The sequence below is a fragment of the Dermacentor variabilis genome, chromosome 2 (assembly GCF_050947875.1).
Source record: "Dermacentor variabilis isolate Ectoservices chromosome 2, ASM5094787v1, whole genome shotgun sequence".
NCBI classification, from domain to species: domain Eukaryota; kingdom Metazoa; phylum Arthropoda; class Arachnida; order Ixodida; family Ixodidae; genus Dermacentor; species Dermacentor variabilis.
Window position 1 is genome coordinate 82,385,920 of NC_134569.1, and position 24,571 is coordinate 82,410,490.

Sequence of the window (24,571 nt, forward strand, 5' to 3'; positions counted from 1 at the left end):
AACAATGAAGTGCAGCCTTGGAGTCAGTGAACACGCTCCATTTCTTGGGTAGTTCTTCAGAGATTACCCGAAGTGCACAACGAATAGCAGCAAGCTCCGCGGCAGTCAATGTAGTCTGGTGAGAGAGTCGAATCTTTATGGTGGAAGGTTTTGCAGGAAAGATCACCGATCCTGCAGACCCATTCACCGTGGTTGAAGCGTCAGTATACAGATGATGATGATCGTTGTACGTCTCGTACAGCAAGAGCAGTGAAAGCTGCTTGAGTGCTGGAGACGAGAGTTGGGCTTTTGTTCGTATGCCTGGTACGAGGTGGTGAAGCAGCAGTCTGATTTCTAGAACTAGTTGTTCGTGGGGTCCTCGGCGTAAGGCAGAAACCAAACAATGAAGTGCAGCCTTGGAGTCAGTGAACACGCTCCATTTCTTGGGTAGTTCTTCAGAGATTACCCGAAGTGCACAACGAATAGCAGCAAGCTCCGCGGCAGTCGATGTAGTCTGGTGAGAGAGTCGAATCTTTATGGTGGAAGGTTTTGCAGGAAAGATCACCGATCCTGCAGACCCATTCACCGTGGTTGAAGCGTCAGTATACAGATGATGATGATCGTTGTACGTCTCGTACAGCAAGAGCAGTGAAAGCTGCTTGAGTGCTGGAGACGAGAGTTGGGCTTTTGTTCGTATGCCTGGTACGATAAGTCGAACCTTTGCTTGAGCCAAGCACCATGGTGGAAACGGAACTTTCGCTGGAGCTGTATAACCTGATGGAAGGTATGCACGATAGGGCAGGACAGTTTCACAAAAGGAAGCGCGTGGTCGATCCTCTGGCAGTGAGGCTAGATGATGGGCAGGGGCTCGAGCAAGGTGTCTTACGTGTGCTCTGAGTGCTTCCATGACTATATGGGTCTTGGCATGGATAAGCATATGCTATACATATACCTAAATGTGTGTGGAGCCGCACTTCGACGTCGACGGCAACGACGTTGGCGAAAATTTGCTTGGACTGTCCACACAATTGCTATCGCAATAAAACACTATGCCCTCAACACTTGTAGGAACAATTTGGAGGCAAGCTGGGGGAGACAAACAAGGGCCACAACCGGGTTCATTATTGTTCATTTATGCTTTGTCTGACACTACAGATGACGACGCAGAGGTGCTTGTAATCAACCTTTCAAAAACATACCAGAGTGTGCTTGGGTTCGGAGGTGCGTTTACTGACTCCGTCGGAATAAATCTGAACTCTTTACCAAGCAACATGCGAGACGATATCCTGATGTCCTACTACTCCAAAGAAGGTACGTTGAATGACATGTTCTCTAAAAACATATTGGCCGAGTACGAAGTTGATCTGTCATTCAAACAAAAAAAATAAAGTAACCATTAGAGGAAATCCTAATCCTACACGTCCTCCACTGCAGCAAACAAATGCATGTCTGCATCTCCGCCACCAAATCTGCCACTCAGGAGTGTCAGTAACGGCTAATTGTCAGGTTTTAAGCTCCCAAAGCTCTGTGGCCTATGTGCAACAACTTAGTGAATACCGCCACACAGATTCCCACCTAACGTTTCTTCTTAACGCCAACACCCACATAAGTCCTTGATATGTCCTAGATACGACTTTATGAAAATTAGGCCACGAAGGCCATAATTATGTACTGCGACTTCGGGCTCACCCTAATAACACCATAGCCACTGTTAGACTGCGGCAAGTGTCAAGGAAATACCCAATGAGAATATCTAAGTAGGCTTCACAAGGTCATAGTTCCTGGGCAACTTTTGGGAGTGAGTGGCCTTTGTAGCATATGTTAGATCCCACTAAGAAAAACAACTAGTGGTCCGGATATGATGCTGAACTATATATCATTGTGTTACCAATATTCAAGTTTTTTCTTTCGAACTAATGATACGCGACAGCCGCATTTGTTTCACCCTGTGAATGCCATTTTATGCTTTGTGCAAGTTACTGTCTTGGCTCTCTTTGTCTATAGCTGGCCATTGCGCCATAGGAATCCACACATCACTCATGTGCAAGTTATCACGTGTGCCAACTCTTACCTACATGACTGATTGTTTCATTACCATTACTGGAGTTCACTTGCCACTTACGAAAATTGCAATAGCTGCACAATTTTATGACGTTTATAATGAAGATAGATTATGACTTTGCGACCTAATGTTCTGTGTCTGACATTTCTGCGTGGCGATAGGAATCGAATACAACATCGGCAGAATCCCGCTGGCTAGCACTGACTTCTCTGTACGCAAGTACACGTACGACGACTATCCATACGACTTCGAGTTGGGCAACTTTACCCTTGCCCCAGAAGACTTCGACCTCAAGGTAACGCAAAGAAATCAGCCTAACCTACTGATTAAATCACCCTATTTATTTATAGTGTCTGTGAGTAATAAAATCGTGAACGACCGCTTACTTCAATCGCTTATGATACCACGTTACAACATAGGCATCATCAGCAGACACTGGATCAGAATTCACGTTAGCAGATGCACTCTAAAGCATTCGTAAGTAAACAAAAACTATTGTGGTATCCCAAGGTGCCTTTGCTTCCGCTGATCGGGTCACGACCCCTTCCCCGCAAATTCTCGGGGGTTCTTGTAAGGCGCTTTCTCTTCAGTGGCCGTACACACTAGAACACTATTTCTTGCCTACTAATACGTTTCCTCTGTTCGACGACTGATAAGTCATGATCGCATTCCAATCAACGATCTTTTTGAACAAGCTGTCAGGAATTGCTTCGTAAATCGTGTGTGTTATGATTTACAATGAACGAACGGGCTACAATTATTATTGACAAACTGTGATGTGGCGTGAGATACAGTGAGCTTGTGTGAACTTTCCTGGAACTATGTCCAAAGCCGTTCCCGACCTTATATTGTTTTACCATTATCCTTTCTTTTCGAGTCAGGCTATGCTTGATATCTATTTGTGCGGCTAACCTAAAATAACTAGCCGCCATCACGCATTATGCCAACGTTAACTGTACGCGCACATTATGTGCTCAAACTTACAGACTTTGGTAACCCCTGCAGCTCTGAACTCATTTACTGCGACAGCAGTTGCTCCCCCGACTCCTCGCCGATGGCTTCAACCTTGTGTAACGCTTCTGCGATCCTGCGAAAAGTCCGCCGATTGCATCCGACGCTACACGGTAGTGACGACAGCGGCACTAGGCAGCGACGTTCTGAAGTTGACGACAGCATGACGACGACGACATTTCGTTTACTGATATTCAATATAAAGAAGAGCCGCCTTCGCGACACGAAGTTTTGTGTCGTCTAAACGCCATCGTCCTCATATGGGCAGATATTTGGGCTAATTGGAACAGATACATGATAGAAATGAACAGCGCAACTTTTATGCAGGCCGTTGTATTGCGTGCGTCTCCTTTGCCAGTGGTCTGCATAAAAGTTGCGCAGATTCCGTGGGAATGCTGGCATGACCATGACGGCGCGATGGAGAGTACGCAAGCACGCAAAAAACAATTATAGTTGGGCACGCAGTGCAACAGGCACTATGTCACAAATGTGCTGATTTCGTAAGGTGACTGGCCAGATCTGCCCAAAGCTAAATGCTTCTGGATAGGGCATTGGGTGAAGAGGCGCTTTTAATTATAAGATAACGATCGTTTGCTCAAAGAGCTCTGAACGTGATGGGGAGAAGAAATATGAGCTTAACTCAGATGATAGAACAGACTAGCTAAGGTTCTTTTTCATTTTGCACAGCACCACACTCAGCACCAAACGGCAAAGCTTGTATTTTCCGCCGTTGATTCACAGATCCCCTACATCAAAAAGGCCATGGCTGTCTCGAGCGACTTCGTTTGGTTCTTCGGAAGTTCCTGGAGTAGCCCGGCCTGGATGAAAACCAATGAGAAACTGGAGGGTCTAGGTTTTCTCAGGGGCGAACCGGGTGGGCCTTACTACAAGACCTGGGCAAATTATCACGTCAGGTATGGCGCGGGCGTGAAAGTCCTTTTTTTGTTTTGTTTTTTCCACTTCCAATGTATGGTTGTTCATGACTTCCCATACTTGTAGCTAAATACGTTGAGCCTCGTTTACACGCCCAACACCTTTTTTGTTGCCGTCTTTGCAAGACGAACAAGCAGCCAGCAACACCTAGCGAGCCAGAATTGAACGAATTCACAGCCAGAACAAGATCTTAAAAGAAAAAATCAAAATAGTCATAGCAAGTAGATCTCAAAAGTGCTGAGGCAAAAGTATGGTAAACAACCTATATTTCACCTTTATTGTGAAAATCTCACACGCATTCAGGGCATTTCGTCTAAATGTACGCTTCCAGAGTGCCCGCTGGCGTCAACCGCATGGTTTCCGACAATGCCTTTGTTGTCGGATACAATCTACGTGGTCTGACAACTCTGTTGTGTTGTTGAACACGTGGAAGCAATTTGCGCTTAGGCAACAGGTTGAGCGTAAGTTTGTAAAACAATAGATTATATAAAAGAGAACTGACTTAGCTGCCACAGAAAGTTATTTCGTCCGTTTTATGTGGCAGTGACCTGTGTACAGAGCGACATTTCGGCGAGCTTTTACAATAAGGCAGCTTAAACCATGTTTGAATTTTCTATAGCAGCTGAAGTTGTGACATTGATAAACATGGCGAATATGTCTGGACGCTCTGCTTCCACCTCTGACTGGTCAAATGGAAAGCAGCGAAGGCAAAGGAGTTGACCGTTAGCCACAAAAACAGTGTCAGTAGCAACTGTAACGACGACAGCAACATTAGCAGCAAAGTCAGCATCCTGGCTTCCAAAATTTTGTGAAAAGCGAGGTATGTTTAAAAAGCGATGCTAAAAAGTTTACTTAACCACAGGATGATTTATGAATAAAGGGAAAATCAGGCATCCACTCGTTCGTAGCATTTGGTACAAAGGAAACCCGTACGGTTTCCTCGAAAGAAAAGTTTCATAGTTAAAGAAAAATTCGTCCTGGTATGGGACTCGAACCCGGGACCACCGCCTTTCCGGGGCAGCTGTTCTACCATCTGAGCTAACCAGGCGGCTAGCAGATGGCAGGGCGAAGTCGAATTTATTCGAGTCCCGGACCAGGATGAATTTTTCTTCAACTATGAGGCTTTTCTTTCGAGGAACCCGTATGGGTTTCCTTTGTAGCAATTACTACGAACGCGTGGATGTCTAATTTTCCCTTTATTCATTACTTCTCTCCACCTTGCGGATTTCCCCAGAACTACTACGTCAGGATGATTTATCTTGAGCAATGCACCGCTGCATCTAACCAAGTATTTACATAAAATTAATTGATTTAAAGTTAGTTCAATTACGATATTATGGTGTCTGCACTGGTTTGTCATGGCAAAACTAAGCTGGCGGCTAGATGTGGCTGACAGCCCAGGCCGCCGCACATTTTTCCCGCAATAATTGTAATGCCACTGTTTGGTGTTAAAGCATGTATCGTTTTGTCTAGGCTGCTTATCTTGGAACATGTTTCCAGGTTCGTGCAGGAGTATGAGAATCAGGGAGTTCCCATCTGGGGTCTGACGACACAGAACGAGCCAACGTCGGGATTTGTTCCGTTCTATCCCTGGCAGACACTCGGCTTCACGCCGTGGAATCAGAGAGACTTTGTCAAGAGCGATCTTGGGCCGGCTCTGGAAGAGGCCGGCTACGGAGCGGGTAAAGTCAAGGTCATATTCTTCGACGACAATCGCCTCTTCCTTCCGTTCTGGGCAAACGTGGTGAGTAATATGTTCTGTCACGAAAGCTTCACGCTCTAACTGTAAGGAGACTATAGAAAGAATAGAGCGAGGGTTGTCGAGGTTTCGCTAATAAGTTCTGCAAGCGGTTAACGCAAAAATTCACCCTTCTGAGCAAGCATATTGCATGCCCGCTACTGCTTATAAGAAAGAGTGCTTGCGTGATATAGCGGACAAAGCCGAATGGGTTGCGATTGTAGCATCGTGGTGAATGCAACAAACATCTGTGGCCTAATGTGACCAAAATTCGGAGTTATTTCTATTTCCGAGACATGGGACTTATGAATGGAGACGGTACTACGTAGCCACGTAAACACTCTCTTATTTCCTGTCTGAGCTCCCGATGTATAGCTTTCTCTTAAAATGACAAGTAATCTATGTTTTTTTTTTTTCCTGTAACCTGAGTTATACGAAGGATACATGAAAAATTTGATAATTTACCAGACACGTTTGATAAACTATTACTCACACGACATGCCAAAAATGGATTGGCCATTGGATTGTTCTCGTTTGTAAGCGAAAGCGAGAATTGGCCAGAACCTCTCCTTTTTTCCTGGTGCATGCGTAATTTACCTATATTTTTCTTTTCAGGTACAAGTGTCAATATAAAAATTGTCATTTCTTAAGAATCAATTTGCTTCGCAGCGGTGAGTAAGACGAGTCAGCATAGACCTTAAAGGCCTTAAGAAACCATGGCTGGGAAAGACGGGGTCAAGAGCGAGAGAGAGCAACTTTATTTAAGAAATGGCCGAGAGGTGAACCTAAGGTTAGCTCCTCTACAGCTTCCTACTCTTCGCAGGGGTAAGGGAAAGGGGAGAGAAACATGTTATTACGGAAGACGACTAGAACAGAGTGAGCGAATTAATAGTCCATCAGATAGATACATATATCAGCTGCGAATCAAGCCCTATGCTGTGCAGAAATGCAAGTAATGAACGAACTGCACTGAGACTGGTTTTAGAAACCGGCGAAAGTTCCAGTAAGACGGCGTCAACAAGCGGTCAAGTGCCGATTTTAGGTAAAGGACCATCCCACGCACGTAGTTCGCGCGCCTACTGAGGACAAACGTTTGCAAAGGACGTGGTGCACTGTTTCTGGTATGCCACAACAACCAGAGTTTGGTTGAAAGTGGCAACTCGTTGTGCACACTCTTCATCTTTGTGCCATAGTTTCTTAATGTGAATACGTGTGATCAACTAGTCCGAGCAACCCCTTTTAAACTCCGGAAATGTAATCTAAGAGGAGTACAACAACAGTTGGGCGATGTATTTTTATCGCAGTGCTCGTGTGGGGTCTTTCTTAGTCTTTTTATGGAAGTGGCTGCGAAGCCACAGAGGTTCCAACATCTCTTTGCCCACAATTTATTTTTCAGAAATTAACCACTGTCAGACGAAACGCCTTACAGCGGTTAATTTTAACGGGATTGACAGTCGAGTTTTTATGACCGTGGTTATTTAGGGCTAAAGCGACTTTAGATAAAAAAGGTGTTATTTAAACATGCTCTGTAACGTGGCAACAGCTCAAGAGATTCACATCCCTAATGTTGTTTCTTTACTGGCTTCTGTGCTTTCGGTTCTTATACGAAGCATATACGGAAAATGGGATAATTTAGAAGGCAAGTTTGGCAAACGGTCTGTGTTGTGTGACTCCGCTGGAATATTGCATTATGCACAAATGCATACGAGTATTATAGAACAGCGAAGCTCGTTTCCTGTTCCGAGCTCATAGACGTGTTATTGCGTAGGTCCTAAGCGATGATGAGGCAGCAAGGTACGTGCATGGAGTTGCTGTCCACTGGTACATGGACAAATTGATCGGCCCGTCTGTACTGGACAAAGTGCAAGAGACTTACCCGGATAAGTTCATACTGGCCTCTGAAGCCTGCACTGGATACAAGATTACGACCGTGAATAAAGTCAAGCTTGGCAGCTGGGATCGCGCCGAGCAGTACGCCAGCGACATACTCGAGGTGAGGCCTTCTTGAGCGACAGCTGGAAGCTGAACAGTGCATTAACAATAGCAACCTGTGCAAGCAACTTGCCAAATTATGTGCGAAATGCGAAACACAGGCTCTCCACAGCTGCAAGAAATATCGCGTGAACTGAACGAACTTAAAAAATAACGACAGAATATGCAAAATTGACTAAGTTTTTCGGATGACGCACAAGATGGAGACAGAAGAGTACGAAATCCGTGAAATTAAACAGATATGTTCCCATTTAACTAAATATGCTTGGTAAAAAAAAAGCAGATTCTGTGCCTTCTCTCTTAAGAGGGAAAGAAGGCACGAAAGTAAAAAAAGAACGGGGAGAGAGGAAGGAAAACTAAGTTGACCTAGTTACTTTTAAAAACAGTGTCAAAATACAATCGTGGCTTATGTTTCTCTTTTTTTAATCAGCACTAGTACTATATGCATCAACGTTCCTTGTTAGTTGATGGTGAAAAGACGAAGGGAGTAAAGAGAATAATTCAGAGGCGAGTTAGCGTAAAGGCGACAGAAATGCATTACATTACCGTCGCACTTCTTTCATGTCCCAGCAGATCAGCAGATCATCGTCAATTGTAATATATATATATATATATATATATATATATATATATATATATATATATATATATATATATATATATATATATATATATATATATATATATAGCTGTAGCAACGAGTATAGCAACGTGAACAAGGGAAACACAGGGAATCACTTTGTGTTGATCACGACCATATAAAGCCAACAGGCCATGAAGCCAAGAAAAGCATAGGGGTATGATTAGCTGTGGCTGAAATTGAAATCTAGAAAATAGTGAAGAGAAACAGAAATGAAAAGGGATGAAAAGCTAACTTGTCGCCGTTGGGGACCGAGCCCATAAGCTGCGCTTTATGCCTAATACGAAGGTTGGTGACACCATTCCGGCCACCCTGCTTTCCTCGCACCGTCCATGCTTTCGCAACGCGTGCCTCAGTTTTACCAACGCTACTATACCGGGAACACACTCGTCTTGGTCTGAGCAAGATAGATGCATGAGAAGGCCTGCTTACAGAATATCAAATATCGTCCATTGCTCCGCCTTAGCGCCGCTCTCCCGAGCAGAAAGCCCTCGACTACTCGTCTGTGAGATTACAGTGCTGTAAAAAAGCGAGTAGACGGGGCACATGCTTTCGCAGAATGCAGAGCCTTTCGAGAAACACTCAATGTTACACACGAACACACACTGATGGCACGTCTTTAAGGCTCAGATGCAAGTTCATCGTATCGCAATCAAAACGAAAATAACACAATTCTTTCTGCTCAAATTTAGATGCCAGGTGTTGACAAATGGGCCTGGATGGCCGAGACTGCCCCTTGAGTTGGGCATGCTAACCATCTGTGCTGACTGTTTTGACAACTCAAATAGAGATATCAGCATAAATTTAACTGCTTTCTGTACTCCAGCGAAAGCAGTACAGAACACCAGGGGAGACAACACAGGCGTTTGGCACACCGCGAGGTAACGTCTGTTTTTCAAGCCGATCCGAACGATTCCACGCCGCCGCGTATAACGTCGAAGCAAAAGAACTCGTGCATAAACCTCAAGGCGCACCAGTAATTCCAAGCCTTCTAGTTAACTGACGTTACCGATCTACAGCATGCAGTAATAGACTATAGGAATGTACAGTCAACCGCAAAAGTTTACGGGACGCAGGATCTGCCAAGCAGCTGAATTCGCGCGAAGAATAATCACACAGCCTCGAATCAAATGTTCCAGCATGTAGTAGCCTTTGCCACTTACACAGTGATTCATTAAATACGAAGTGTCATGTCTTAACAGTGCAGGAATTCACATTTGAAGAGGAAACCGCATCCCGTAAACTTTTGCTGTTGACTGTACGTATATCAAAATATAGAATCTGTTCAACGAGGGTATCGCTAGAATCTGTTCAAGAGAATGTTTATCTAGGCCAATTAGTTGGTCTAGATAAACAGATGATGGATGGGGACCCTGATCAGGAAAATAATAAAAATCGATGGTAGAGTCCTGAAGTAAGGACAGAGTAGGCTGATGGCGACGATGACAACAAAAATGTAAGTGCAGAAAATCACGCTACCTTGTGGTGCTCAATATGGCTTGCCAGATACAGCACGTTGTCAATTTTGAGCGCCGACTCCCTGTCAAAAGCCAAGTCGTGTATGACGGATGTTTTCTATCCAACAAGTCAGTTCAGGCCTCTATAACTTTCGCAAAGCGAGATATCAATAAGGTTAAGGCATAGTGAGCTGGCTCAGCGATACCTTCCTCAGGCTTAAGAATCATTGACTGTGAAGACGTGTGGAATGACATCTTGGGCTGATGCGTCTCTTTAAATTACACTGACTTACTTGTCCATGCAGGACCTCAATCACGGCGTGGGTGGTTGGACAGACTGGAACCTCATTTTAAACACGGAAGGTGGACCCACTTGGGTCGGAAACTATGTCGACGCGCCCATTATTGTGAATGCGACTGCTCAAGAGTTCTACAAGCAGCCCATGTATTATGCTATGGGTCACTTCAGGTATGACTTTTCCCTGTTTCCTAGCAGCTATAAGCGAATGACTCAGCATGCACTTTCCTGCTTCCATTGATTCCTTCTTTCACGACGTTGCTTTATTCCGTCTTCTTTTAAAAATAACGATAGAAACAGAACCTCGTTAGAAAGTTTTTCAGGGAACCACAGAAAAGGAATGCATGATTCGGCTAACTTCACATACAATTACGCATGAGACAGCACCTACTGATTAAGCAGAAAGCTACTCTCACGCAAAATGTTATTTGTATTTCACGAGCAAGCCAACAAATCATTCAATACCCTTTAGATAAGTCCGCTATCGCTGCGCCACTGTTATATTGAACGTTAAACATTTTTTTCTTGGAGCGGTTGTAGAATTGAAACACTGAATGAAGCTTGTGATTTACATATGGCGCTTGGGTCGAATCTTGGGTAAGAACTTTCTCTTTTCGAGCACTCGAAGCCCTGTTTTAGTTTCTGTGCAGCTGTCAATATGCCAATATGTCACCATGCATACGTCCGATGACGCTATGGTCATCGGGCGTATGCGGCTGTATTGTCGAGCCCCTACTTTTCTGAAAGATGTGTGCCAGAGACCGGTCTGTTATATTGCACAGCACTTTTCCGGTATGCAGTTCGAACGCTGAAAAGGCATTTTCAATGTTTCGCGAGCTGCGGCGATGGCGCCAAAAAATCGGAGCTCCTGAGCACATCAGCGACGTTTCATGGCCTAAGATCCGGGAATCACATAACAGACACGTATCAATGATGTTATAGCATGGCAGTCGCTTTATGACGCATCACCCACCGTGGTTGCTCAGTGGCTACAGTGTTGGGCTGCTGAGCACGAGATCGCGGGATCGAATCCCGGCCGCGGCGGCCGCATTCCGATGAGGGCGAAATGTGCTTAGATTTAGGTGCACGTTAAAGGACCCCAGGTGGTCGAAATTTCCGGAGTCCTCCACTACGGCATGCCTCATAATCAGGAAATAGTTTTGGCACGTAAAACCCCATAATTAATTTTATGCCGCATTAGGATTTCCTACTCCTCGCAGCAAATTCATTCCGAGAGGCAGCATCAGAGTTGATTCGAGTCTGGAGCAAAATGATATCCTAGGCTTCTTTGGGAAGGAGCTGGAGCACGCAGCCTTCCTGAGACCGGATTCAGCAGTCGCTTTGATTGTCCTAAACAAGTGAGTAAATCCGTTGTCCATACAAGAACCACACAACTTTCAGAATATTAGCTTTGCTCCTGTGATTTGTGTTGCATTTAGGCATGCGTTGACGACCGTGAGAGTGTTATTAGTTACCGGTACTTCATTGTCGGATGTTGTATGTATGGCGGAGAGTGAAAGCAGGGCACTCAAGTGCATAATACGTGCGGCATCACAGTGCGTTTTAGTGTAACCGTCAAGTGCTAGATTGCCTTCTTTAGCGAGTTGCTTTCGCTGATGATCATTAGTTCACAGCAAAGAGAAATAAACAGCCCCGAAATGTACGAGAATAGAACGAAAGCGAACTGCCATCTTTCTGGCGATTAGCACGCCGTGGCTTGAGGACCTTTTCAATGCACCATCACGTCAGTGGAGAGTGCTGAAAGGGCAAAAGGAATAGAAATTGCGGGTAATTCAAGAGGATAGTGCGGCAAAAAAAAAAAAAGAAAGGACAGACTTAGCAGCGCCGATCCAACGACTGCACTAAGCAGCAGCACTGCGACGAGCCCTTTCAAATGAACTAGCAAGAAGTAGTTTAATGACTGGAAATGAACTAGCAACCTCACTCATAAAACTGAACGGATGTTTACACATACAATGCTCAAAAGTGGTTTTAACTTGAGCGCCATTGTGTATTGATCAGTAATTACTATCACTTTTTGTTCCTGGAAGCGAGCAATTTATCTTGAGTGGTGGCTCGGGTTATCGGCGATGTGGGAAAATAACAAGTAATCTGGCCCGTCAGAAGCTCGAGTCAGAAACAACTCATATAAAGGTGCACAATTGGACAACGAAACATACAGGAAGTATTGTGACGGCCACGTATGTTCGTGCGTGGTCTTCGGCTTGAACGGAGGCATAAGGTGTGTGTGCGTGTGTAAGCTTCAGATAGGCGGGCGCTTGGACGCGAGCACACACACACACACACACACACACACACACACACACACACACACATATATATATATATATATATATATATATATATATATATATATATATATATATATATATATATATATATATATATATATATATATATATATATATATATAGGGCAACCTCGGAATCCGCGAAATTGGCTATTACGCTTAAATCCGCCCTTGTCCACTTCCAATATAAAAGTGTTTTGTAGAGTGCAGCAAGGTTAGAAAACGATAGTTCTTTTCTCTTTGCGATGTGGGAGATGACGAAAAGGAGTGTCGCTTTCTCGATTGACTTTTGGGTACTCTTAAGGCTAAATTCCAACCATGAGAGAAGAAATTTTATATATTCGGATTCTACCTTTAATGTGACCCGTGAGAATTATTTTGATTTGGGAACTCGTAAAATAAGTTCCTAACGGAACATTTCCTTCACACACACATTGGCAGCCTCAACAACAAACTTTTTAGATCTCACTTTAAAATAGACGGCGAATATCTTGACACGTCACTGTAGAGGAAATCAACAGACATCGCGCATGTACTTAAACCAATACAGTAACCATTTAAGACACTGCAAAACATCGAATCTTTCAAGTAAAGCTATTTGATTCAAGCGAATATGCACAAAGGCCGAAGACTTCGTCATGCTGAGAGTGTTTGCGCACTGACATAACCAGTCAGAATTACTCACCGTCGTTCATTAGCGATGCAATAGAGAAAGCTAAGAAACGAGAACATAGCATTTTTATGAATAGCACCAAACCCACACAATCAGATGCAGACTCATATTATACTGAAACACTCGACTGCTAAAATAAACCCCAGTTGACCGAAAACGCCTCAACATATTACTACAAAGTGACAAAATGTGGCAAGTTATTCCGAAACTTTCTCGGTATAGAGAAAGACGGGCAGCGAGCATTATAAACTCGTAGTAACTTCTAAAACGAAGCGTGAAACCTGCACAGGCTGCGCACCCAGCAATAAACCACGGTGCAAAATTTGTCCGCAAATGAACGCCACCTCAACGAAAAAAAATGTTCGACGATTACGATACTCCCTAATCCGAAATTTGAGCGCAGCTGTATACGTGTTTTCATTTCGCGATTTATTGAGGCAAGAAATTTTGGGCCGAAATTGACGCGCGAGCAGTGGTACACACGTGCTCGCGTGGTTACAGCCGACGCCGGCGTTCAACCCAGGAACGGGCGCCTAAAAGCTGCAATATAAAAAATTGGCAGTGGCTTAGCTCGGCTATGCCAGGATATACGTAGCGAAAGCTGAGGCATAGCATGGTTAGCCTTTGTTAATCTTGATTGCAAGTCCAGGTTAGTCTGGTTGTCTAGCTATGTTGCGGCGCTTAGCCAGTCGTTCGGCGCGCTCTTCGTCTTTTTCCTGGACGATTCGTTCCCTCTTCATCTCGTTCCGATGTCGATTCCAGGCCTCCTCCTGCTTATCAGAATTGTCGCCGTCCATACTGCCGCCTCAACTGTGGTTGCTGCGCACGCGAGCTCTCCTTTTCAATCCTCCTACATGTTATCAGGCATGCGACGCAGCTGGCGGAGCGAGCGGAGGCAACGACGAGGAACGTGGTGTGACGTCATACCAAACGGCGGCAGCAGCAAGGCGCGGCGTTGCGAAGAGGCGGAACACCTGTGGCTTGGTGCTACTAGTGGCGCATGCGCAGTAGTGACTAGGGAGCGAGAGAGCGAGAGAGAGAGAGAGAAATATCCGCGGCGAGGCGCGCGTTGTGACGTCATGTGCCTCCTCGGAGCACCGCCACGGCAAAATCGCAAGTTCGCGGCCAGTAAAGCTTTCGCTTTAAAAGCAGCACATCTTCTTTCTGTTTCAACATACGAGGGTATTTTGGCTTCGACAGTTCTAATGTCTATCTGCTCGAGTGCACACTTTGCAGCATACAGTACACTAGACAGACAGAGGCTCCTTTCCGAATACGTTTTTCTTAACCGCAGACACACACACACACACACACACACACACACACACACACACACACACACACACACACACACACACACACACACACACACACACACACACACACACAGCCAAGGAACGCATAGAGATAATTAGCGATGGTTCCAATTGAAAAATAGAAAATAGTGAATAAAAAGGGAAGTGAAATTTGACGAAAAGGTAACTTGTCGCCGGTAGCGACCCTGCTGACAGCCTTCGCATTAGGCGTGCGGTGTGCTAGTGCTACAGTGACGGCCACCAATCAATCAATACGTATGCATATTTAGGGTGTTTATTTAGCTGCTTCAAAATTTTCAAATATTCCCTTTGGCAAATAGCGCAATTCTAGACCTTGATCTAAATTACTCGATGAGATCGACGATAAGTGAAAATGCTTAATGGAATAAATAAGCTAGTTACGGTAATTAAATTGTTAATTCATTACTTTACGGCACAGATTTCGATCTACGAATTGTAGCTTGCGAGTTTGCAAGGCATATCGACTTGGAACGAATTCTAAGGATGGCACTAGTTTCTAAATATGCTCCGTAAAAGTTTCGGTAAAGATGCGCTGCTATTTCACTAACTTTTTAAAGAAAACGTTGTTTTATGCATTGAAGCACAAAAGTAACTGGAACACCAACGCATTTCGTGGGACACTGAAAATTATTATCTCGAAGCTAGTGGAGTATTGAGAATTCGTTCTTAGCCTTGAGAACTCACCGGCTACAAATCGTAGATAGAAATATGTGCCGTAATGTAATTAATGAAAACGTTAATTAGCGCAATTATGTTCATTATTCAATTGAACATTTTGCTTTCTCGTAGAAGTAATGGCCATCTCATCGAGTAATTTATATAAAAGGTTAGAAATGTGCCAACTGCCAGAAGTAATTAAAAGTTTTCAGAAGCTAGAAGAGAAAGCACCCTGTACAATGTATTGCTGCCTGATTAGGGTTGTTTTGCAATAAGACTTTGCGTACTTTATGAGGCATTAACTTCTGTTTTCTATCTTTCAGAGGCAACAGCGAAACCACGTTGCACATCAAAGACATGGTTAACGGCGTCAGCTTTCAGAAGGTCATCAAGAAACGCTCCATAACAACGTTCATCTGGAAACCTTAGAGCTTCCTCCTGGTATTAGACAATCGTGCAGCATCACTGGCATGGCATTCCCTTCAATTAAGGCAGGACGCAAAGCGTTTGTTTGCCTATCTCTTTCTTTTTTATTCATATTAACGGAGGAAGAAGTGTGCCAGCATACATGGTGTCTGATGGTCTAGAAATAAGTTGAATAATGCTGAAAAATTCTTTTTGGATGGACTCGGGCCGAGGCTCGAGTCACAGAAGTTCCTTGCACGTCTTGTGAGCACCATGGCCATCATCTGATAATGTGGCATTGCATCATCATGCAACACACTTAAAAGATGCTTGGTTGCAGATCACAGCATGGCTCAAACGCAATCGGCGCATGTTGCCATCTACTTTTATTTATTTATTTATTTATTTACAAATACCTCCCAGACCTTCAAGAAGGCATCGTGTAAGGAAAAAAGTATATACGTTAACACATTCGTAAAAAATTAGGAGGCAAAAAAGAAGCGAAATGAATAAAAGGAATATTCATGCAACGCAGGAGTGTGGAACATTAATATGATATTAGAAAATACAATATCAAGAGCCATAACATTAAAAATGGTAAATATAGCAGCATTAGAAGAAAGAATGATCACTGACATTTTTTTATTAGCTTGTAAAAACTGCGGGAAAGAAAAGAGCTATTAGACGGTTGAAACGGCATATTGATCGATAGAAGATTGCGAAATGAATTGTGTGTCTATTGGCAAGCGATCTTGTCTGCGAGAGCGTTCCATAAACGGATTGCATGGAGCAAATCCGAAAAACTAAAAGCGTAGTTATTGCCATAATATTTTTATTTTGTTTTACGTGCCCAAACCACTTTCTGATTATGAGGCACGCCATAGTTGGGGACTCCGGACCACCTGGGGTTCTTTAATGTGCCCCTAAATCTAAGTACACGGGTGCTTTCGCATTTAGGCCCCCTCTATATGCGGCCACCGTGGCGGGGATTCGATCCCGCGACCTCGTGCTTAGCAACGCGACACCACAGCCACTAAGCAACCACGGTGGGTGCCATAAATTCCGGTGTAGCTGAACTGATTGTGCAGCGTTCGTGACGTCGAGGATCCTTCGTTCAGGTTTGTTTAGGATAGACCAACAGTGCGAAGTAATTTATGAAATAATAATAATAGAAGGGAAATAACACGGAGAGAAGTTAGTGGTTGCAGCGAAAGGTCGAGTTTTATTTGGGTTACACTTGACTGATTACTATAACTTTTTTAAATGAAATGGCTCGCTCTATTCTGGATGCTCTCCAGGAGTTCGATGAGGTATTTTTGATGAGGAGACCATATAGAAGAGAAGTATTCAATTTGCCACCGCACAATACGTTAGTTTTCGTTGTGGGGAAGGCGCAGTTCTTAAATTGCGGTGCAGGAATCCTAATGATCAATAAAGGCGTTAGTTGAAATGGAGATGATGCGATTAGTTCACGAAAGATATTGTGTAAGGAGAAGTCCTGAGCACCTATATTCTGTAGCGTGGTCGACTATGTTAATATCAAAATGATAAGACAAGTGAGAGTTAACTTTTTTTCGGGAAAAGAAAACTACTTTGTATCCGACCCGTTTTGGCACATGAGCCCCGTAGCACGCCAATCACTGGTACGTTCAAGCTAATTTTGGAGTGCCACGTGGTCAGCGGAACAGTTAATCAAACGGTATACAATGCAGTCGTCAGCAAATGATCGTACGCAAGATGATATATTATTCAGTAAGTCGTTAATGTAAATTTAATGAAGAAGGGGACCGAGTACACTGCCTTGAGGTGCAGCGGATGTAACGTCAGACAGGAGAGAGGAAACGTTACCAGCAACAGTGAACTGTACGCGATTAGAAAGAAAATTACGAATCCATGATAAGGTTGCTGAGTCAAGTTTGTTTGCAGAGAACTTTGATATCAGGCGACTACGGGCTAAACGATCGAATGCTTTTGAAAAGTCCAAAAAGATGCAGTCAATTTGTTTGTTACTGTTCATGTAAAAGTGTAAGTCTGACGTGAATTCTAGTAGTTGGGTTTCTAAAAAAAGTCACTTTCGGAAACCTTGCTGTTTCGAGTAAAAGAACGTTATTACATTAAAATATATGCCGTAAAGTCATTAATTAAAATTTTAATTAGCTTAATTACGTTAATTATTCAATCGAACATTTTCATTCACTCGCTGTAGTAAGGTTCCTTTTAGTTCTCAGTGTACAAATCTGTGCGAGAGAAATGAATTAGTTTTTCGTTATTCCGACAGCATTCAAGGATTGGAAAGATGCATGAATTACCGGGCGTACCAGACCTGTGTGTTTCAAAAAACGCGGCCATGTATTGTTTGCATATTTAGTGAAGAAAAGGAAATGCGTTAAAACTGAAAGCGATATCGCTTTCAGTTGGAGTTTGATGACTTCCTACACATGTGTCCGTTATTCCATTCACTCGACTTATTCAACAAATACCTATGTGTGCGTCGAGGTAAATACAGCATTCGAAGCAGCTCCGGTTGGATGGAAAGCCGTGGGTTGGCAGTGCTGTGTGGAAAATTTTGGTTGCATGTATGTGATGAAAGGTGTTTGCTTTCTTTAGGGTTGTCCTTTTTTCAGGTGACTTATGGGTGATACATAGAAGAAGATTGACCTTTTGATGTCGAAGGGCGACATCACGACATGTCTCCGGGTCTTATATGTCGAGAACCTGCGATGATGAAAAGAACTGACGAAAGAAGACATGCACGAGCACAGAAGTTCCTTGCACGTATTGTGAGCACCACGGCCATCATCTGATAATATGGCATTGCATCATCATGCAACACACTACGACTCGGCTCGACTTTACAAAAGTGTTTTTTTTTTCTTTTTCCAACGATGCAAGGTGCATTTGAGTGAATTTATCGCGGCTAACCAATGCAAGCTCTCTCACTTGACCCTTCATTTGTAAACTTGAGGGCGCTTGCGAAGTTGCCTAGACAATGAGGTGTTAAGCGGCGCGCAGGACAATGACTCTATTCTGCCTAGTATCAATCTTTGCTTGTGCTATGCTTTAAAATATTTTATTATTTTACATTTTTCGAACCCTGCAAATGTCATGATGAGCATCGTTGTTTCACCAACTTGAACTGGACCTGAATAAATAGTGAAGTAAATCTGAATGCAGGAGAGGTTGTTATAGCGCGCGATTTAGGCCAGATAAAAAAAAGAAAGTTTAAATGTGATTAATACATATAAGCAAGCCGGACTAATTTGTGTCTTCCTGTAAATTATTTCATGTACATCAGCCACTCCTCACGACAAATAAAACGTGATTTATTGCTATTTGTATGGGTATTTTAGGTTTACTTGCTTTGCTTCTTCGTCTGATAGTCGTGCTTATCTGTGCCTTTCATCATGGAGTACTTGTGTTTGCTGTCTTTTGTTTTTCCAAGCTAGAAATGGAGCGACTTAATTCCATGTGGTCTCTTGGCCATTTGGAGTTGTCTGCCTAATTTTCGGAAACTGTCATTTTGGTCAGCTTAATAAATAAAAGGATTCATATATATATACGTGAGATGTTATATCTGATTGGCTAAAGTTTATAAATGAAGTAATGTATCAAGAAGGAAGATTAGGCAACAAAATTAAAGCATGTTGCGTGGAAGAGCGCGCAGGGTCAAGCAACGCTCTCCACTAATGACACTCATATTTAGACAAATCACGCAATGGACTTCAATGGCGCTTCTGCTGCGATTAATTAGCGTGTGTCAAATATAAATTAGACTGCTTTAAGGCCTGATTTAGGTATTACCACTGCATAAGCAAATGGCAGCTTGTCTACACATTTTGCTTGCCGTCCAGTGCGAGCACGACCTCAGTAGCCAGGGCAGCATACTGAAACAAATCACAGTCAACTAGCAATGTACTTCTTGGGTATATGGACACCCAAGGAGGAATCTTCAGGTAGTGAGTATAAATTATTTATTCGATATATAAATATACACTTCTAAATTGTAAGCAGCATATTGCTTTGTGCCTAGTCTCAGATATGCGAAAAGCATTTACGTTGTGTCAGCAAGGATGTTCAACAAGGTAAACGAAGAAACTATCAGACAGCGGCTCAGATGTTGCAGGGAAATGTGTGAGCTTCTTGCGCCAGTCAAAACAGAGGCAAAGATATAGTCGCTTCTTTTTTACGATTTCGCCTCTGGTCACCATAGCTAGGCTACACCCGCCGCCGTCACCTCCCACGCCCAAAAAAAAAAAAAAAAAAAAAACAAAGTACATAGGTACTTGATGGCAACTCTTTTTGGAGGAGCGGCGACTTTTCCCGTATTTACCACGTTTTTTTTTTATTGCTCGGATTCCTCAACGGAATATACGTTCACTCTGCTTTGACACTAGCATATTGAACGTACTTCTACTGAGAGTCAAAACATACTTTAATTTGGAGCATCAGAGCTGTCGGATCTGGATTTAAGTAGAAGGCAAGCAGTTATTAAAGCACATGGAGAGAGAGATAGCGCCTTTAATGCTGAAAAGTTCAGCCTGAAGGACGTGCCTCAGGCTTTTCCCCCTTCTATCCATTGGGAAAGAAGGGGGAAATACGAAAAATGAACTCACAGGTTATAAAATGAATAGGTGCTCACTCTCAAAAGGCTCCATGTTCTGTGCCAGTGGCGCGTTTCAATAGCTCAGGGCTGCATTTATTTGTCCTCTTTAGAATATGACGTTCGTTGCATTTGCGCAAGAAAATTTACTATTGAAGTCGGCCACTACATTCGACTACCACTTTCTTTGCTTCTCTGTCAGACCCCTGAGGCCCTTTTACACAGAGGTTTCAGCCACTGTAATTGTGTCTAAAAGAAAAATAGAAACATAGTCACGGTCATGCATGTGTCTCAACAATGGAAGTAAAGCTCATAGGGTCAGGGCTGCCCGACAAAAAAAAAGTAAGAGAAACACTTATGACTTGAGAAAACTAAGTGCCTTGGCAGACTCTGCTTATACCCTCGAAATGAGCGGTTCGGAGAGCACAGAGGTGCGGAGCGAATTTGCACACTGCAGTGCAAATGCATGAGTTTACTTTGTTTGATTGAATCCATTTTGTTAAGAAATCTTCCGTCTCTGTAACATTAGTCGCCGATAGCACACGGCAAAAAAGTGCGTTGTTGCAAACCTCTTACATCACTTTATTTGCGACGAACCATCTTTGCGTCATGTTTCGCAAGAAGTCTGACCAGTCTCTCTCTCTGTGTGTGCGTGTGTGCGTGTGTGTGTGTGCGTGTGTGTGTGTGCGTGTGCGTGTGTGCGTGTGCGTGTGTGCGTGTGCGTGTGTGCGTGTGCGTGTGCGTGTGTGCGTGTGCGTGTGCGTGTGCGTGTGCGTGTGCGTGTGCGTGCGTGTGCGTGCGTGTGCGTGCGTGTGTGTGCGTGCGTGCGTGTGTGTGCGTGCGTGTGCGTGCGTGTGTGTGCGTGTGTGTGTGTGTGTGTGTGTGTGTGTGTGTGTGTGTGTGTGTGTGTGTGTGTGTGTGTGTGTGTGTGTGTGTGTGTGTGTGTGTGTGTGTTTGCGCTCTGCAGTGTCTCGACGACGCTCGACAATTGTCTGCGGGTGCCAGTGCTCACTGAACACTCGCTGCGCTAGTGGCAACACCTCGCAAGCTCTTATTCATTGTTTCTGCAGCAGCCCTCGTGTGGTTAAAGCCGTAAAGTGAGTACAATGCAACGTTTAACTCTACCTCTACTGACAAAGGACGAGAAAAGGCAACGTGGCGACGAGGATACGGGTCTTCGGCGTGTCCGCGCTGTAGGGTAGGGTTCTTCCAGCACCATCGTCCTGTTTACTCAATGGCCTGAAGTCTATGGATAAAACAACACAAAGGTTGGTGTGGTCTTGTTCTGCGTTGTGTGAATTATACATCCCCGCGTCCTCAGCCTGTATAAAATCTGCTCAGCTGATCTTGCATACGAGCTCACGCTGGCATGCTCCTGTTACGGCGTTCTCAACCCGCGGACCACCCTGGTTCCAGCTCTGGACCTCCCCCGCAGCCCTTGGGGCCCTGGAAATCTTGCATCACCCGCTTTAGTATAATCTCAGGTGCTCTGCCAAGGCCTCCGTTTGCCGGTATAATTTTTTTTAATTTTTGCACGCTAAATGATTTCATAGGACCAAATCGCACAGAAAACGCAATTTTCTTTCTGCAGAAAGGAGCGCGAAAGAAGAGGCGTGCCCTTCCAGAACGTACTGTAGTAGAACCACTATTGTGTCAGCCTTGCTGTACGTTATAGGAACCGTGAAGACACGTCTAAGGTACACTGGAAATGTGGCAAAGAAATAAACAGATAATCGAATGAATGAACTATTATATTACAAAATCTGCACGCAGTGTTTACGAAAATGATAGCGGAGTATAAAGCCGAAGGCGACAACCTCATTTAGCAATGGTTCGAGTCCGGTGAGTTCCTTGATTTATATTGAATTCCATAGGGAGGTGTTTCTCCCGGACGTGTCGTGGGCACCATCTGTGAAAATGCCGGTCAACTCGTCAATGCCTTCCACCGGGTTTACCTGTGCGCAAAGGCTGCATGCAAAACACAAGACGCTGAGCCTTTTGAGAACCAATTCTATTTTGCATCAGTCCATCATAAAAATATCCGACAGTGACATAAAAGAAAGACGCTATGATGCACCTTGCTGTAAAAGCTGCTTATATTTTCCTGTTGTCTTACATACTGATTAAGTATTTAATCTACTGACTAGAATGTGGCATGTGTTCTGCTGCTGATTATTCAAATGTCAGTTTCAAATAGATGGAGCGACGAACGAATAATTCCCACTTGCTTTACCTATGTTAAATATTCAAGCTGTCACATGAGCCTCATTAGGTAGTGTCGCTGTGCCGCTGATGCGTTAGAGTTTGAGTATTTCTGTCCACGCGCAAACATACCGCAGGAGGAATTCTCGTGCTGAAGTGTCCTTTCGAGAACCAGGAGCAATGATGAAGAACTTATTGCTCGCCGCAGCCACACTGGGAGCTCTTATATCTGGTAAGTGCGCATACTTCTTGTAGAAAATAGCGGAACTACGTTGCGAAAGATATCGACGAAAGTCGAAAAACTGTGACACGTTAGTGCACACTGCGAAACTGAGAGACTCAGTATAGGAGTCCATGTGCTTTTTAGGTATACCCTATCATGTGCGTCTTAAGCCGTGTTAGTGCAACAATGCTTCACTGTCTAAATACAGCTGGTGCATATGTGTCGTGCATGTTTTAGTTTCTTATATATACAGTTCGGTAGCTAGGTGCTATAGCATTAGTCAATGTAACTGCAAAAACTGCGAGCTCTGTGTGATCTAGGAAATGACCCATTATTAATGATAATTTGAAAAAAATACTCTAGGGATAACAGCGTAATAATTTTTGATAGAACATATAGACAAATAGTTTGCGACCTCGATGTTGGATTAGGATACTTTTTTAATGAAGATGTTAAAAAAAGGAGTTTGTTCAACTTTTAAAGTCCGCTCTGTGTGATCTAGGACTGTTGAGTAATTAAGTTAATTTTTTATGGACCTGTACATCTCTGTGCACAGTCTTTTACTCGCTTCTGTGTGTTAGTGTGTGCAACTTTGGGTGCCATCGTGCTTTTATACTGTCTTTAATGCATTTCAGTGCTTTTTCTACTTTAATATACTTGGTTGCCATGCGGCCGGCAGCCACGTGAAGGCATCAACCTCCCATTTAAATTCATATAATTAAAAAAAGTCGCAGTCTTCCCCCAAAGGCAAAGCATCGATTGCGATAGCAAATTAGTAGACTGCTATACAAAGTAAGGATGGTAGTTTTAGAAGCCGTATAAACACGGAAACATTCGCTTGCTGATTAACAAGCACGGTGCCAGCGCGCCACAAACATGAACACAATCACACTCGATGAGCGCGTGCACTCGCTGTCAAAATCGTGAGCAAGCGCGGCCGCAGCAGCAGCGAGCAAAGTGACCTTCGTGCTGTACATCGCCTCAACACAAAGAGCGGCGAGAAAACCGCACGCGATAAGGTATGAGCCGTCTGCAAGATCGCTTTCAAGATATAGTGCACCGCCACGCGAAGTACGCATTGCTTGCGGAGTAGAAACCAGGATGTATGTAGCCTGCTGAAGCAGGACAAGGGCAACCAAAGATCCTTGACAGCGGTTTGCGCCCTGCCGCGGTCGTGAATTTGATGATGATGATAAAGCGCACATCCACCGGCACACTATGTTCAAGCTTGGAAGCGTCGGGTCACGGTTACTAGGAATTCTCGTTCTAGTTCGTAACGCTAGTAAGACGAGCTTTACATAGAAGTTTCACTGATTAAAGCTGCTAAAATTCGACGCTTCTTCCGCAACGTTCTAAGCGAGAACTCCGAAGATAGGTTCTCTACTGATGCGTCAGGCAATTCGGCCCATTTAAGCATTTCCGCCTGCAGCTTCTCTGTTTAGCTCGACGGGAAGCATTAGCGCACGCCCAAGTACTTTTCCATACGACGATACGGCATGACTAAGACTATATTAAAGTGTACGTGGTAACGCCTTGAACGATGAACAGGAACAGTGTCTTGCAGAGGTGTAAATAATAAGTGAGCGTATAAACGTGAACAATCACTGCATATAGCGAACCAAAGCTGCAGCCTCCAAGTGCTGGCCCAAGGACTATGGCTTTGGCAGCCCTGTGTGCGTGTGCAGCATGACGTATTGCGACTTCATCGGTGACACCGGACGTCTTCCGCGAAGATCAGCGGTTGCCTTTGAGAGCACTAAGGCCGGCCTCCGATTCGCTAAAACGATCTTGTTCATCAAAACAACAGGTTAGTTATGGTTTGTACTTGTTCCATCTCGTCCTCTCTCGACACGCTTGCCTGCAAGGAATATACTTGAAGCCTGGTTCTCTGTAACTGATGTACCAGACCATCACCCTGAGGTTTAGGTACACGTTAAAAAACCCCAGGCGGCCAAATTAATTCGTAGTCCTCCACTACAGCGTCCGTCATAGCCACGGTGTTTTGTTGGGACGATAAAATAAATAAATAAATAAATAAATAAATAAATAAATA

The 24,571-nt window shown here is 43.9% G+C and overlaps 2 protein-coding genes across 9 annotated transcripts in view; both read left to right on the top strand.

Annotated features, from left to right (window-relative positions):
• The first annotated feature begins 1,130 nt into the window (after nucleotides 1-1,130).
• LOC142570357 (lysosomal acid glucosylceramidase-like) lies at nucleotides 1,131-15,517 on the top strand. Its single transcript, XM_075678744.1, has 8 exons — nucleotides 1,131-1,290; nucleotides 2,203-2,336; nucleotides 3,794-3,966; nucleotides 5,486-5,729; nucleotides 7,492-7,716; nucleotides 10,118-10,281; nucleotides 11,331-11,468; nucleotides 15,412-15,517. The coding sequence occupies exons 1-8, from the start codon at nucleotides 1,251-1,253 to the stop codon at nucleotides 15,515-15,517; spliced, it is 1,224 nt and encodes a 407-aa protein (XP_075534859.1). The 5' UTR covers nucleotides 1,131-1,250.
• Nucleotides 15,518-21,144: 5,627 nt separating this feature from the next.
• Nucleotides 21,145-24,571, top strand: part of LOC142572166 (lysosomal acid glucosylceramidase-like) — a 32,320-nt gene continuing 28,893 nt past the window's right edge. The window contains exons 1-4 of one of the 8 annotated variants that reach the window (XM_075681091.1): nucleotides 21,156-21,361; nucleotides 21,435-21,604; nucleotides 22,433-22,527; nucleotides 24,143-24,325. In XM_075681091.1, the coding sequence (XP_075537206.1) occupies nucleotides 22,476-22,527; nucleotides 24,143-24,325 (235 nt within the window). In that variant the 5' untranslated portion in view covers nucleotides 21,156-21,361; nucleotides 21,435-21,604; nucleotides 22,433-22,475. Of the gene's footprint in view, nucleotides 21,362-21,434; nucleotides 21,605-22,432; nucleotides 22,528-24,132; nucleotides 24,326-24,571 lie in introns of all 8 variants that reach the window. The other 7 variants (XM_075681090.1, XM_075681094.1, XM_075681093.1 and 4 more) reach the window with 7 other exon arrangements.